The sequence below is a fragment of the Prunus avium genome, chromosome 7 (assembly GCF_965620075.1).
Source record: "Prunus avium chromosome 7, drPruAviu1.hap1.1, whole genome shotgun sequence".
In the NCBI taxonomy this organism is placed as follows: Eukaryota; Viridiplantae; Streptophyta; class Magnoliopsida; order Rosales; family Rosaceae; genus Prunus; species Prunus avium.
The window spans coordinates 20,552,769-20,569,555 of record NC_142290.1 but is presented as its reverse complement, the minus strand read 5'-3'; the positions used below and the strand labels follow the sequence as shown (position 1 = coordinate 20,569,555).

At 36.5% G+C, this 16,787-nt stretch overlaps 2 protein-coding genes across 2 annotated transcripts; both read right to left on the bottom strand.

Annotated features, from left to right (window-relative positions):
- Positions 1–316: 316 nt before the first annotated feature.
- LOC110764195 (microtubule-associated protein 70-1) lies at positions 317–6,089 on the bottom strand. Its single transcript, XM_088244240.1, is given in 11 exon segments — positions 317–601; positions 854–1,041; positions 1,131–1,664; positions 1,772–1,839; positions 2,477–2,627; positions 2,729–2,884; positions 3,004–3,174; positions 3,478–3,648; positions 3,748–3,813; positions 5,265–5,350; positions 5,677–6,089. Coding segments are annotated over 11 exon segments (1,833 nt in total). The 5' UTR covers positions 5,897–6,089; the 3' UTR covers positions 317–579.
- Positions 6,090–12,505: 6,416 nt separating this feature from the next.
- Positions 12,506–15,007, bottom strand: LOC110764196 (uncharacterized). Its single transcript, XM_021967108.2, has 6 exons — positions 14,928–15,007; positions 14,388–14,450; positions 14,210–14,291; positions 13,897–13,981; positions 13,306–13,458; positions 12,506–12,707 (listed from the first exon to the last, which is right to left on the bottom strand). Exons 5-6 carry the CDS (start codon positions 13,426–13,428, stop codon positions 12,648–12,650), a joined length of 183 nt encoding a protein of 60 aa, XP_021822800.1. The 5' UTR covers positions 13,429–13,458; positions 13,897–13,981; positions 14,210–14,291; positions 14,388–14,450; positions 14,928–15,007; the 3' UTR covers positions 12,506–12,647.
- Positions 15,008–16,787: the final 1,780 nt, after the last annotated feature.

Sequence of the window (16,787 nt, the reverse complement as noted above, 5' to 3'; positions counted from 1 at the left end):
CTAAATATTTGTTAAAAGTAAATGAGAGACACCATCAGATTAATTCAAATTAAGGACTTCAAATTTTGTTTTCGATGACGGTATATTCTTTGAACGATGAGGAAGAATATTTCATACAATGGTTAAATAGCAAATCCTTGTAAGGCAGCTTAACTCTTCCGCACAAAACCTTTTATGCCATCAACCCAGTAAACCATTTTTGGAAAAGGCTAATTAATAGCCTAAAAGCTGTATTGAATTAACGTGAACTTCCTTACCAATATACATTTATGGTATACAGAGTTTTATCATGTCTGCAGTTTCCTTGAAAAGCATCTAACAAGCCACATCTCTTTCATAACTTTCATGCCACCCTCGGTGGTATATTTCCGGGAAATATTAGTACAAAAGAAATATACAAGGCAGGGTGACCTGAGAAACCTCAAGTCAGTTCTTTACAAATTGCCTACCTGGACAAGACAACTTAAATAGATGGAGACGAGCGAAAACTCATGACAAAACCATACAATTATATTGATTGCGGACCCGAAGAATCAGTGGGGCGCCCTTGATGTGGCCATTGTGTCATGGCCATGTCAATCACCTAGACTTGTGGGCATTCCTGAAAGAAAGAAGAAAACTTTGTTCAGATTTATCAATGGTCTTCTACTCGAAGTAGCTCAAAAGTTATCAATCAACTTTCAGCATTTGATATCACACCATGTGATGACCAAAAAAGGAGAAAAAAGGATATCGCGCCATGCATTTTTGTTTATTTTATATAATCAAGAACTTAGCAGGAACAAGAATGACGGCCTGTTCCACAACTAGTGCATCAGTTTCAGGCCATTAAAGATTATACACAACTATTTACCTAGAAGAAAGTGTATGAGAGCTATTTACAACCCCTCGGGGAGCACTTGAGCGCCGTGCCCTCTGATCAGGCTCCTTGGTGACACGCATAGCAGAGACTTCTTTTTCCATGGCAGCTACTTCTCTCCGCATCTTTTTGGCCTCAACCTCCATTGCTTTGTTAAGTGTATCCACCTTCTTTGCCAACATCTATTTGATTCCACACAAGAAACAAGTTAAGAGCAAAACAAAAGTGGAGAGAGGTTGCAAAATTAATGAGATAGGTCCTACTAGCTAACCTCAATTGCATAATCCTTGTCCTTGAGGGTTTGATCTTTCTCATGGCAACCTTTCCTCAAAGATACGACCTCTTTCTGTAACATATCATACAGCACTCCAGAAACATAATCTTCATGCTCTGTTCTGGATTGTTCAGCCAAAGATCCATTTGCCCTCTCCTCATGTCTACCAATTGTCTCATCCATCTGAGTCTGATCACTGGCACTGTGTGTGTTATCTTTCCCAGTTGCATCTGGGACTAGCTTATCTCTGTCTAGCAATCTACTACCACCATCAAACGATCTAGATGAACTCTTGGCTTGTTTCAATATTGCAGTAGCAGTGTTGGAACGGTTGAAACCAGATTGTAAATTCGATTTTGTCCTAGATAGATAGCCATTAGAGGACGCTCTAGAGAAGTTCTCAGCTCCACCAAGAGACTGACGCCTTGAAGGCCCATTGCTGATGATTCTTGCATCTGAGGATGGGCGGGATTTTCCATTCGATGCTTTAAACTTTTCCTCCAAAACCTTGAATCTTAGTTGGTATTTTTCCTAAGAAATCAATTAATGCTCAACTGTTAAGAAGAGACTTAAACACATACTAGGAAACAGTTACCCTTACTTGTCAGAGCAGACTAAATTCAAAACAGTTAGCATACCTTTAATTGTGCTTCTGCCTTTGCAGTACGCTCAGCTACTGCCAGTTTGTCTCGAAGTTGTTGCATTTCTCCCTACAAAAATCATGTCAAATATTTCATTTTCAATCTCAAACAAAATTAACTGTTCCTTTCCTGATCTGTTTTCACTTCCACCGCCGCTTCTTAAGGCAAAATAAACCATCTTAGAACAACGGCACGCACACCCGCGCGCACATCCCGTTTTCCAGCAACTACTCAAAAGCATTATATGTGGTCTATGCAATAAAGAACCATTTTCCAGATGGGATATCTGTTTTAAGGTCCTGGATACAGGGTAGTCTGTATCACTATCCTACATGCATCTTGACAGTAGGCCAACAATAATCATTGCAGGTCACCTATGGTACTAGATCATAATTCCATATGTTAAACCTCTTGGGTTAACATAGATGATCATTAAATTTTAGAACAATTTAAAGTAGAAAAAAAATATCCAATTCATGCTTTCTTTTTGGGCTGACAAGGCATCTGGTCGACATTTTAATTGATAATAACTAGGTCCATGCAGTTGCCTTATCCAGCATGAAGCGCCTAAGCCCCATAAAATTGCCATAATGCCAACCTCTTGGGTTAAGGATGCAACTAGAGACAATGAAACGAAATGACTATTTGTACAAATTAAAGGAATTGCATGCAGAAATGATGAGGTGGCATTGAAGTTGTAACATGCCTGAAAAAATCTCCTTTCTTCAAGCCATTGTTTTACAGGCATCACTTTGTCACTGGAATCTTTCCACTCATTTGCAACAACAGTGGCAACCCTATTTGCAGAGACCTTCGCACGAGCCACCTCCCGTTCCAACAGTTTTTTCTCCTCCTACGCAAGCTTGAAGGTTAGAGGCAGTTTGCATTTGTGACAGACTCAGAACAACTACGAAGTGATTTGCAAGAACTGGAGTTCCAAGAAATGTTTATTACATTCATCTCCTGCACTTTACGCTGGTAATCACGCACAGCATTGGCAGCAGCTCCACCGGCTAAAACAGCCTCCTCAAGCTCACGAACGGTTTGTGTTAGCTTCTCAACCTCAGCTACCTTTTGCCGGTGCATTTTGTCAAGAATTTTGTTCTCCTCCTGATAATCCACAAGTACATGTTACAAAAAATAGTGTCTAATGCTAGTACAAAACCCACGGTACATTCCCTCAATCACACACATTGCCTGCAGCAGGAAAACTCAGAGAACATACATACCTGGCATATTTCAATCTGTTTCATCAGCTCTTGATTTTTGTTTTGCAGATCGTCAACCAAGGATGCTTTTACCATAGCAATCTGAACAGTTCTCTCGGCCTCAACTAGAGCAGCCTCCTTGGATTTAGTAAGCCGATCAAGTGCTCTGTTGTCGTCCTGCAACTTTGCTACCTAAAAAACCAAGACATCAAAAGGTATAAAAAAAATAATAATAACTCATTATTTTTCTTTTCATGTGCATGAATCAATAGACCCACAAAGACAGTAAGAATACGGAAACCCAATACATTATGAACATTCTAAACCTCACATGTATAAACCAATATGGAAACCAAACTAGACGGTGGAAATTGACACAGAAAATTACTACATCAAAAGTTTTACAACAATCCTATCTGTCTTTAAGAATGTTCAATAAAAGAATAGATGAAAATAAAAATTGAGGTCATAGTATTGCAGAAGGAAAGTATATACCTCCTGCCTAGCAAGCTTAAGCTCTGCTTCCAGTGGAGCGATGATGGCTTCAATGGGGGGCATTTCATCATCTTTTTGTGCAGCATGAACTCTTCGAAGTGTGGCTTCCGCTGCAAATTGTGCAGCCAAAGCTGCTTTTTTCTCATCATTTATTTTCTTAATCTCAAGATTCTGCAAATCATAGTGTACTCATTATATTGCAAACAGAAATGCATTTGTTGGTTACAGAAGATAGTACAATGAGGGATCAAAGGAAAATACAACTAGTACCTTGCTTTCCAGAAGGGCTTCAGTTGCTTTCAGCTTTTCATCCACCCTGTTTAGTTCATCTGTCAACTGGAATCATTAACCAACAGAAAAATATTCAGATAGTCCCATTTCTGATTGAACATAAAGTTTCTCCTTTGTAATAAAGAGCAATACATTGATAAATAAAATTTAACATGGTTCTTAAAATCTTGATAATCTTGTAATAAACCTATAATTATCTCACTCAGAAGAAGACATCAATAAAAAATCGAACAGAACAAAACTGAGAATAACAATATGGCTATAATCGTGTGGTAAAGGAGATATTTTCTTAGTTTTTTTAATAAAATAATATCTCCTCCAAGTTGCAGGGATTTTTCAAAATTTGCTACTCACTGTCAGTAAAAAAAAATGTATAACCTATTACATTTCAAGTTCTTTTTTTTGGAGGGTAAAGGTTAAAAGAGTCCAATTGGAAATTTTGCTTTTAAAACTTTGCTTAAAACTGACACAGCTTTAACACAATCGCTAAGACTCTTGTAATCATTTAGGTTTCAAGTCTTTCATTGGAAAGAGGCATTATAAAATCTTCACCATGTCTATAAGTGAAGCTGCTGGATATAATAGTTAAAATATTTTAAAGCAATAAAATGTTAATCCATCACAATAGAAGAAAATGATTATATAAAAAAAAAATTAAGGACTAAAACATTAGAAGCTCAAAACATCCATTCACAACATGGCAATTGAATAAGTAGGGTTATCTTGATAAATTTTAGATAAATAAATGTTAGAATAGAATAAAACCATTAATCCAAAAGGCAATAATACTTAAAACCCAGTAACCACTAGGTAATATAGCAGACTGAAGGTTTCAGCTTTTAAGTATAAATAGACTGAATATTAACATAGAAGACTATCAAATCTCATCTTGGTTGTACAGAAGTTCCACTTACAGACATTTTTTTATAGATATCAAACAGCATTCCACACCTCAGTATGTAGACTCACAATCAGTAAATAAATAAGAAATTCCTGCCTAACTCAAATGAAATGCATATACTAAATTGTTTGCAGTATTTAAAATAAGTACAATATATTTTTTGCATGGAAATAGATTGCTCTTTAATTTTAAGAAGTGGAAGGGTATTTTTTTAAGCAAATGTTCTCCAAAATAACTGTTGCATCGAATAGAAGGTGTAAAACATTGTTAGATAGAAAAAAAAACAACTTTAGAAAGAGTTGGCAAATAAAAGTCTGACAAAATCTGTCTCATTCATATATTCTAGTATATTGCTAATTCCACCATTAAAAAAAACAATAAAATTCCTTTCTTTGATCATGCAACAACAATCAATGACCATAATCACAACTTCACAAGCCTATCTAGCTACTATCAAAACTTGCTAATAACATACTACAAAGTACCAAAATTTGACAACATCGCGCTACGCAAATTGTTATAAGAAAATAAAAATCAATCCAATTGCTAATGCAAATGGAAGCACAACTTCGGCTTTATAAGCAAAATAGAGTACCTCTTCCACCGCCTTCTCTTTAAGGCGCTCTGAATTCCTCAAAGACTTGATTTCCCCAACAGCATCTCCCAATTCCCTATCTTTATCTGTTATTTCATTTCATAAATTAAAAAACGTATCTATCAGTCAAATTTGACCTTATAAATTATAAAGCACACGAAATATAATTATAAATAAGAAATTTCTTTTTAGGAAAAAGAAAAAATCAAAGCTCTAACAAATATGAAATATCGTTTCTTTCCTTAGCAAGAAAATGCGGCTCTGAATTTAGAAGAAATTGGTTTCCAGAAAATACGACGAATTGGTCAATTTGATGAAATAAGAATATCATTTCTCCCTATACAAAGAAAATGTGAGCTCCAAATTTTGCCGGGAAAATGGGGAGCGGAGAAGGAAAGAAGAAGAGAGAGACCTCGAAGATCGTTCTCGAGGCGGTTGAGCTCAACTCGGACGGGATCGGAGCCGTGCATTAGGGTGATGATGTCATCGACTTCGGAGCCGGCTCGAGATATTCCGGCGGAGGAGCTGGTTTTCCTGCGAGACCTGAACGACGCCGAGGCCGTGAGCCAAGCCGGCTTCGTCGGCGGCTGCTCGTGTTCGCCGTTGCTAATGTGAGCGTTAGCGCTGGCCATTGGAGGAGCTGGGGAGAAAGATCCGCTGCTGCCGTGCTCATACAACACGCCCCTGAGCCCTAAAATACAAGAACAGAGAGCTTCACACAGAGAGAGTCTATAATTTACTCTGTTCTCAGTGCCAGTGAGTGTGAGTTTTGTCTTATTTTGTTTTATTTATTTATTTATTCTTTGTTTAAGGGAAGGGATTAAGAATCTAAGATGGGGTTTAGGCGGGGTTTAAATGCAAGAGAGATAATTGAAACGACGACGTAGGATGGAGGATGGCGGCAGTTATACTGTGTGGTGCTGTGTACGCTTTGTTAGCTGCATCCGTATTTGGTTGGCGTATATCTATCAAAGGAAGGGGGTAAAGTCTAAATTGCTAAACCTGACAACACTCAATTCTTTGTCGTCAAATGAATTTAAATTTGTTTTTTTGCTCAAGACAAATTTCAGTTCGTGTCTTCAAATGAATTTTCTTGATAAAAGTCAACATATAAAATATTTTTCCTATGGTTTAATTGAATGATTTGTATGCTTATATGTTATTGCAGAATTTATTACAATGTACTTTTTTTGGTTGTGGAATTTTCGTTCCAATGTTTGAAAGCATTTCTAAAATTGATTCTTCTTTCGTCGCAAGAGGTTTAATTCAAGTGATTAAGAGCAGTTACTTATGCATATGAAATTTTGTTCGAAATCTTTCTTCATCCAAAATATCACTTATATAAAAGAAAATAATGAATCAATTATAAGGCACAATGTCACCGATCAACTATGCTAAGGAATTTTCGCATGAGCATAGTCTTATTGAATGTTTATAAAATATAATGTGATGTCATAATTTATTTAAGCCAAAAATAGAATTCAAAAAGTGTGGCTTATATCAATACTCTTATGATTCGAAAATATGTTTGATACCAATACAAAATTGTTTTCAAATTCAAGAATTATGAAATGTGTTTGCTATGAGGCCAAGCATCACAACTCCGCTCAAGGCGCGAGATCTATGACTTCAAGGCAAGGTAAGGCAAGGCAAGACAAGGTGTAGGGCTTAGGAGTTAAATTCTATACAATGTTATGGTTCGAGGTTTAGGACTTGGGCTCCATTTGGTTCACATAACGGATTTGAGGGGAAATCACTTCCCATGTCATTTCCCAAGGGATGAGAAATGGAATATTCTTTTCTCACGTTTGGTAATACTGGGAAAGTAATCGAAAGATATCACATTATTTCGTTTCCTATATTTGTTTTGAGTAGGAATGGAAAACAAAGTTTGTATAAATTTTTAATTATACCCATGTTAAATCAAATAAAAAAATAAATGCATTTAATTATATATTGTAATTCTAAATTGTTAATGGGGACAAAATGGTCATGAAAAATGTGCATTTAATGTTGACTCATTTTCCCAAACTTTCTCATGAGAAGGGAAAACAAAACCCAAGTTGGAAGGAGGGCTTCACTGTCCCCCTTACTTTTGTTGGCCACAGCAAATCTCACGGCCTACTACTCCGGGCAGAGGGAATCCGGGTCAACACGGGTCGTCCTTCTTTGGTGTGGTGCGGTTGTGCGCGGGCGTGCCAGCACGGTCTACCGTGCATTCGAGGATGATGTGAATGGATGAATTGCGCGCCTGTTTGAGTCTGACTTCCAATCAGAGCGACTTTGGCCGAGAAAGGAACTGATCTCGGCCGTCAGGTTCACAGCTTGAGCTACAAGGCCGTTAATGATGGTGTTAATGGTGGATTTTTGGGTGATGCTCCGGCACATCGTTGGATTGCAACGGTCGTATGATATGTGGGATGAATGGAAAAGTAACAAGGATGGTACCCCGGTGCCTTGAAAAATCAAGGGTCGAATGATATATTAATGAACGGATTTTCCTACAATATGCCACTACTCCTAGGAAAGCAAGTAAAGGTATTGAAAGTGCATTACAGGAAGATAAATGACAGGAAAATATAATTTGCTCCGTTGGAGGCTGGTGTTTGGTGTTGACCCTTCTAAATGTAGTTGGAGCTTGATATTTATAGAAGAGGCTCTGGGAGGAAAGTGAGGCTGATATCTGCATGACGTGTCGATCAGAGATAGTGGGCAGTCTGGACAACATTTGGGAATGTGAAGTATGGTGGTGTGACCCCCATAAATCTCGGTCGCCGCCCTGATCGTCGATTCTGTGTCTCGGGCCTTGGAGGAGCATTTAATGTGCTGGTCTGATGGTTGGTGACTTAGTCTTACAAGTCATAGATTTCGCACCTAATCGTCCTGATTTTACTCACCATACACTGACTCCAATCACTTCCCTTCTTCCCTTATGCATTAAATGCAAGGACGGAAATTCTTCTGCGGATCACGGGTCCTCTACTGCAGTCAGGAGCATTACCTCATTAAATGAAGCGTGGGACCTCAATGACACGTGGCCACGCCCCTTGACTTTTCCACTTTGGCCGTGTATTTGAGGGGTTACTATTTTCTTCGTTCAAGCTCACCGTGGCCGCGATGATTTCGTCTTCATAGATCTCCCTTACTCTACGAGGAAAAGCGAATGACAACCTTTTGGGCAAGCGCCCTGGCCGAGAGGTTGTTCCCTCGGTCGGCCTTACAGGCTGAGATTTTTAGGCACAAACAACTTTCTCATGTGCTAGGCAATCATTTCTCATGCCTGGACTTACCAAACATATGAAAGCAATTGATTTCTCATCCCCAAGCTTCCTTTTCCATTAACCAAACGGGGCCTTAGGGTCTTAATTCTATGTTATCATAACATCGTTACGAGTCTAGGTTTCTAATCCAAGTTTCAAGTTTAGGTTTGAGATTGACCGAAAGACTGAAGTTCAATGCTTAGACGGTTAGGGTTTGGAGTACGACTTTACAATATGAAGTTATGAATCTAGAGTCCGAAGCTTGGAATTCAGCATTTTAGGTCAAAGATTAGGAGTTCCCTTTTTCTAAATTAAGGGAAATAACTATTGTTTCTCTCTTCTTCCTCTTTTTTCAAAAGTAATAGAGAAATCTTATTTCCATATTTGGTTGAGTTTTATTGCTTAATTAGGAAAACATTTTGTTGGATTCAATAAGCTTAATTTAATCCCGTATATGTCAGTGCAAAAGAAGTACACACCGGGGACTAAATTGTACTTATCATATGTGGACCAAGTAATGGAATCTGATGTCTCATATATATGCACTCTCACTAACAAGCTCCACTGAAATTGGTTGTATTGCCATTGAAGTTCAGCCTGCTCTTCTTGTTGGAAAAATAAGGAGACTTAATTGCTCTATTTACAAAAAAATTCAGAAAATAATTCATGTAAATAAATACCAAATTAAAATACATAAAATAAGGAGAAGAGAGAAGATAGATGAGGTAAAATTACTAAAATGCCATGTCACGTCAGCACACTTAACAGTTTTGTGAATGAAAATGGACAAAAGTGGTAAATTGAGAAATTTTCAGCAATTTTTAGAGATTCAGGGGGTTAAGTGAGAAAATTTCAATTTCAAGGGGTAAAGTGAGACCGAGCTTCCATTCGAAGGGGTGAAACAGTAATTAAGCCATAAATTAAAGTGGTCTATCAAACAACAATTTGATTTCACTGTGCTTGAGAGGGAAGAAGCCAACGTACATCATGTTAGTTTATTAGGGTCATCAAAATTTCTGGATGAGAAAGGGAAATGCTAACCAAGTTGACAACTAACTAAACTAGAATATGGAAATTGTGAATTGACAACACAAAGAAAAAGAAAGGGAGAATAAGTTGCCTTTACTTCTCCATTTGGAAACAAAAATGGACACATGAATGAACGATGATTTGTGGCTTTCTACCAATCCTACTTTCATGTAGATAGAGATTTACTCAAAATTTGCACAAGTAGTAGTTTTCATGGGTTGCAAGCATTTTTTTTGTCCCAAATATATGCATATATGTGTCCAATAATATATACATATACACACAATCCATTTTATTGAGGCGGTTTTGAAATCCACTATGAATTTTACTTCAATAATCTTCATTCAAATATCATCTTTGCAAATAATTAGACAAATTAAAAATCATTAAGATATCTTGTTGTGATCAACAAAATCTATCAACACTGTGTTCAATAAAACACTAACAATGACAACCATTTAATTGAGTGGTTAAATAGTTTTGAATTTTGTGACTTTTTACAAGGATAATCTTTGAAGAAACACTTAAAAAATATACTGTACATAATACAATGCAAAGTAGAACTTATAAGGGTGCCCCTTAAATAAAGTTACCCGAAAAATCTCTTAAGTGAAGCTCTCCATCTATGTGTCTGTTGTATATATATCCTTTAATCATTTTTTTATATGATGATTTTTAAAAATAGGAAGACAAATCCAATCAAAGAGTTTTGAAAGCAAACCCAAATGCGTGCATATGATGAAGATGTGTGATCAAACATGTGAATTTAGAAGGAACGTTGAGTTGGGGAAACACAAGAGTATAAGCATTAAGCAATGATTTGTCAAAAGCAGGAAGGAAGGAAGGAAGGAAGGAAATGAGGGGAGTGGATTGATGCTGATAGAGAAAGCAAAGCAATATTGTAAAAGGGCACAAAGTGGGACAAGAGCACATGCCATGGGAAGTGAGAAAGCGTAGAGAAGAGAAGCACTTCACAATTTTGACAAAGCGTGAATTGAATTCTTTCTTTCCTTCCTTCCTTCCTTCCTTCCTTCCTTGTAGCTTGTGGCTCTCTATATATCTAAATATTATTTGTTTATTCATTTAGGTATATATTGGTATCTATCTATCTAATCTCATTCCTCACAATGATTTGTCACTCATTAAGACATGATACCTCGATCTCTGACACTTGGCTCATCTGTACGATTTCTGAGTTGGGTCAAATCAAGTTTGATTCCACTTGTAGCGTATACATCCAAGAGAAATGTTAAGGAGAATCATCATGACTTCCAATTATTGATGTATTGTGTGTTTATTATGTATCAACGGTTGAAGAGTAGTAGAATCGCTCACACAGATATTTTCGACTATTGATAGATTGTGGATTTCATATGCATTAATAGTTGATAGTCACACGTGTACGCGAAAACAACTGTTCTAAAACATGTAATGGGTAGGCTATGAGTTATGACATATGAAATACAAATCCTTAGAATATTTTGGTGCTTTTAGTATCATTGTTGTATAAATCCTTAGGTTTAATAATCATTGGACGTGCAAGGGGCTTATAGCTCGTGTTGTTAAGAATATTTACCCATGCATCCGAGATCCTAGGTTTGATTTCCCCCTTCTCCAATATCGATTGTATAAAAGATAAAAATTATCATTGGGCATATGTATACTTGGAGGATGTGCTGCCACCGTTACCAAAACAAAGAGGCAGTTTATGACTGAAACAAACAATAAATTGGAAATCTGTAAACAGTACATGGTTTATATGTTACACTAATAAGAGCTCCCTATTATGGGAGATAAAGACATTAATTTAGGAAAGAGGGTGGTTGGCAGTTTGATCAAGTACTTTATCCGCTGTATGTTCTTGAACATTACCGTTCATTATGAGACTTCTGAAACTTTGCTTGTATTGTATATTTAACAACGAAGAAAAGGAAAACACTTTGCTTGCATAGAAAATTTAAGACCTATCACTTGCAAGGACCCAATATTGTTGTGGCATTAGTGAAAGCCCAAAACTCGTGGCCTATAGTTAAAACCCCAATACCTGGAGACCATGCTCAGTCGGGAGCTTTTATAATGTGGGGCTATGTTGAGAGATTATAATGAGGGGGTTCAACCCAACAATCCAATAATAACTCAGCACTTGATTACACGGCTATTAAGGACCCTCTCATTGTAACCCCCAACTATAAGCCCTCATTATATCCCCCACAACAAACTGCTACCCTCAACCTCAATGCTAAAGTTGTAGATTCCAAAATCAATCACCAGTAGACCTTTCTTAACCAGCCTTAGAAACTTCATCATAGACCTTTCAATGATGTAGAAATAAATGTAAAACGATAATGTTAAACAAATGGATTTATTTAACTTCCATGATTTTCAAATCATCTAGCAAGTTCTCCAAATCTAAGGGAGAAAATATTTCTCCACTAAGATAGTAAGTATAGAACCAAGCCAACCAAGAGAAAGCAAGCTTACATGAAGTGTTGATGGGAAATTTGTTTGATTGGGGGAGACATGATATTAATGCAATAGTGGGAGAAAAAAAATATCCTCTTCATGATGATGCTATAATGAAATGTACATGGTAGTGCAAGAATCATGAAATAAATAAAAGTGTTATTACTCAACTCTTATTTAATGAGTATTTTTGTATTTCTAGAAGTTTTTTAGAGTTATATTTGAAACCTATAAACAAGGCACTTCCTTGCAAAGCAAACCAGATTGGATGAACGAAATATTGAAGTCTTATTGAAGGCTTGGTGCCTTGATTGTCTCCTCCTTTACTTTATCTCTTTTCTCCTCCCTATTCTTCTCTACTTAATCATAGGCAACACCCCACCTTGTGTTGTCCTGCATCACATGAACTGTAATCTCCTCTAAATCTTTGAGGTTTTATTTTAAACATATTTTATAATTAGATTATGCAATATATGGAGAGAACATCCATAAGCAGGCATGCAAAAGCTTCATATACCTTCTTATCCTTTATTTGCTAAAATCTTACAATAAATCATATAGCTGAGACTACATTAAATATTAGAAAAAGCTTAAAACCTGTAACTCAAGAGGTTTGACCTCATTAATAATTCTATTTTGATTCAGGACCATTTGATAAAGTTGCTTCACGTTCCTGACGACGTCGTTCTCTCTGCAAAGAAACATAAATACCAGATGTAGGGATGCACAAAACGAATCTAAAAGACCAACCAACTGACTCGTTCCAGTCCAATCCAATCAAAGTTGTTTGGATTGGCCATTTTTAAGTATCAAATAATGTTCGACATTAAAGAACTGATCGCATTGGATTGGAGGTATTACAGTTTTTTATTTTAGAAACTGAATAACAGAAGAAATCAAATTCAGTAACAATATGTCTGATTTTACATTTCCAAGTTTTCAAATTCATTCCACCGAAGCCACTATTACCAGAAAGTTTATGCAACAAAATTATCCATAAGACCAACATACAATCAACACAACAAAAATGATGTTTAGGTTTGACAACTTTGACCTCACCGATACAAAACCGGGAAGAACAAGATTTAAGTTGGTAAGTGAGTGAATATAATAACATCATGTGGAAGCAAGCATAGGTATACAAGTAAAGAGTTGGTCAAGCTTAGTTTTAAGATGCATCCTGCAAGTGTGTGGCCAACCTAACGAAAGTTCTCTAATAAGTTTAATACCATATATATTTTTTTTCTCTGGAATATCATTTGCTTAACAAATAGTGACAGAAAACATACCCTTCTTTCCCAGTATGGAAGGAAGCAGACGAAATCATAGACTGGAGTAATGGTTGAAACTAGAACAATATTCAGCCCAGTAAACACCAAGAGTGCAGTCATAGGTCGAGTTCTATTTGGCATTTTCTTTATTGTCAAGACTCCTTTTCAGCTCTGTAATCAAGACCATAACAGTTCAGAAACTTTTTCCAGAAAGCAACACACACATGCACACAATGATGAGAAAGTAGAAAAATTCATGCCACAAGTTGCCCCATAGTCATATGCTACAAATTACAATGCAGTGGATAGACTTTATAGTTCCGAGTTTCAAATGGAGGTCGTAACAATGGAAAAAAAAAACTTATAATACAGACCCATTTGAGTGAGCAATAGGCACAAGAAAAGGAGAAAAGACAAAGAGGTTCTCACAGAGGCATTTCATCAAACAGTTAGTAGGCTAATGTGCATTTTACTGCCAATGAAATACAATCAAAGACAATCACTCAATCACTAAAACACGAAATTAAAATTAAAAATTTGATTATCAATTTAAAAAAAGAAACTGAGAAGGGAGAAAATGTAGGCTTGGAGTTGAAGCTTGGAAAGTACCTGAGCAATGGAGCAAGAAAAGGGCCACGAGAGAGAAGTACAATCTCTGACAATCCAATTATTTACTGACAATCCTATTATTTATCTGCAAAACAGAACATCAATATTAGTATGTGTACTTATCATAACCACTAAACTGACTACTTAACTGATCTTAAACTAATAACCAAAAACAGAGAAACCAAAGCAACTAAATAATGAAATACAAATCTCATATAACAAGATCAGTCACATGAAAGTATATGTGAAAGGGATACACGAGCACAATTGGATATTTTACTCTAATCTCTTAACAGGATTAAAATTTACTTACATGAGGCTTAATAGAGATTGACAATGGGCCAGTAATCAGATGTACGCTGAGATGATTTCACCAAGTGCAAACCTGTCTCCTCCTGAAATTGTTTTTTTCACATTGACAGAAGGAATCAGGTTATTACCCATATCAGATCCATGTCTAACAATCTAATACAAGGGATAAGGAGGAAGACCTCCAGTTTCACGCTTTGAACTCTGAACTCGCTGTGAAGGACGCTCGCTCTGAGGGAGAAAATCTGAGAGAGGCTTGCTCTCTTAGAAACTTATTAAAAAAAAGCAACACATGTACGCATATAGTAGAAAAATTCATGCAACGAGTTTCCAATAGTCATATGCTACAAATTACCACGCAGTGGATAGAAGCAGCTCAAACATGCCTAGTTGGGCCTTTATAGTTGAGCTTCAAATGGAGGTCGTAACAATGTAGAAAAAAAAAAACCCTCCTATAATACAGACGGCACAAGAAAAAGAGAAAAAACAGAGATTCTCCCAGAGGCATTTCATCAAACAGTTAGTAGGCTCATATGGATTTTACTACCAACGAAATACAAGATTGCAACCCACCACTCGATCACTAAAACACGAAATTAGAAGTTAAAATTTGATTGTTTTATTATGTTAAATGATGAAAATGGAAGAGAATATTGATTCACTTCGAAAAAGAAACTGAGAAGGGAGAAAATGTAGGCTTGGAGTTGAAGCTTGGGAATTACCTGCGCAAACGCAATGGAGAGCAAGAAGAGCCACACGAGAGGAGAGGACCTGTGTGTGAGTGCCTATTCATTTTCAGCCCCACCAGGATTGTGTTGTTGGGTCGGGTCGGATCCAATATCTCAAAGACCCACCTTCCAACCCATTTTAAACTTCTAACCCGATAGATGACTCATTTAAAAAAAAAATTGGTTTTTCACAGAGTTACTGAACCATATATGGTTACCCCTCACGAACATCCATTATTAGGCTATCTCCAACCATGTTAGGGCTAAATTCAAATTTCTCCCCTCCAAAATACAATTATTCATGCTTTTCAAGACTCAAATTTTTTTTAGAAATTTAGTGAAATACCCTATACTACACATAAAACTATAAATATACCCTAAACTATTTAGGGTATATAAACACACCCAAAAATCGACAGCTGTCGATTTTTGGATTCTGTGTATATGTTGGATTACGGTTTTGACCTTTTGGTTTGAATTTTGAGAAACAAGCCCAAAATTCGCCAGGTAGGATAGGAATGTCTTCAAATTTACGTTGCTGACTGAAAACTGTTTGGCAGCCTCGTGATTTTTGTTCCAGCAGATCGAATATTCCAAACGAGCGTCGTTCGAACGAAGCGATCTTCGTTCACCTTTTCGAACGAAGCTCTGTATAATCTGGTTCCAGATCTCCTTTCTTTTTCGATTCTTCTGAGCTTGGTGTGAGCTGAGTTCTATTGCTTCATTCTTTGTTGAATTGGTGGTTTTTGGAGCGACATTGTGCTGCATGAGATTCGATTGGAGCTTGGTGCGATATGCGATCTTCGATTTTGAGGTAATTGATTTTCTCTTGTGAATTCATATTCGATTTTTGAGGTATTCGATTATATTGTAGTATGATTTTTGGTGATTTCATGTTTGATTAATTAAGTTGCTGATTATGTTTTCGTTTTTAATTTTTGCAGTCTTGGAGTTTAAATTTGACATGCAGATCCAATTCTTCTTGATTTTATCCGTTTTTTTTTGTTATTGCTGATTTGGAGGTAAGCTATTGGATTTTCTGATTTCCTTCTAATTTGTACTTAGATATTCGTTTGAGTTTTAAATTGTGATTTTAATTTCTTTTTGTTTATAATTTGGATTGATTTCAGATTCTGTTTGGTTGTGGATTTGCTCGAGTTTTGGTTTGAGCTGCGGTTAGAAATTTGTGATATTCGATTTGGTTTTCATATTAATTGAGGTATGCTTTTTCAGTTGAATCTGAGTATATTCTTGCTTTTTCAGTGCTGTAACAGTATTTGTAGTTAGGAACAATGTTAATAAAAGGGAAAGAACTGTTCAATAAAGTTCTAGTATAGGGTAATAACACTTCTTGTTTGCTATGAAATCCTATTTCTAATGCACGTCTACCACCACTGTAAAGTTCCAGTATAGGGTAATAACACTGCTTGTCTGCTATGAAATCCTACATCTAATGCACGTCTACCACCACTGTAAAGTTCCAGTATAGGGTAATAACACTTCTTGTTTGCTATGAAATCCTATTTCTAATGCACGTCTACCACCACTGTAAAGTTCCAGTATAAGGTAATAACACTGCTTGTTTGCTATGAAATCCTATATCTAATGCACGTCTACCACCACTGTAAAGTTCCAGTATAGGGTAATAACACTGCTTGTTTGCTATGAAATCCTACATCTAATGCACGTCTACCTCTGTTACGTTCCAGTATAGGGTAATAACACTGCTTGTTTACTATGAAATCCTACATCTAATGCACGTCTACCACCACTGTAAAGTTCCAGTATAGGGTAATAACACTGTTATTACTAGTAGTCATTTTTGTTTTGTTTGTTGTTTTTTTTTGTAGAGAT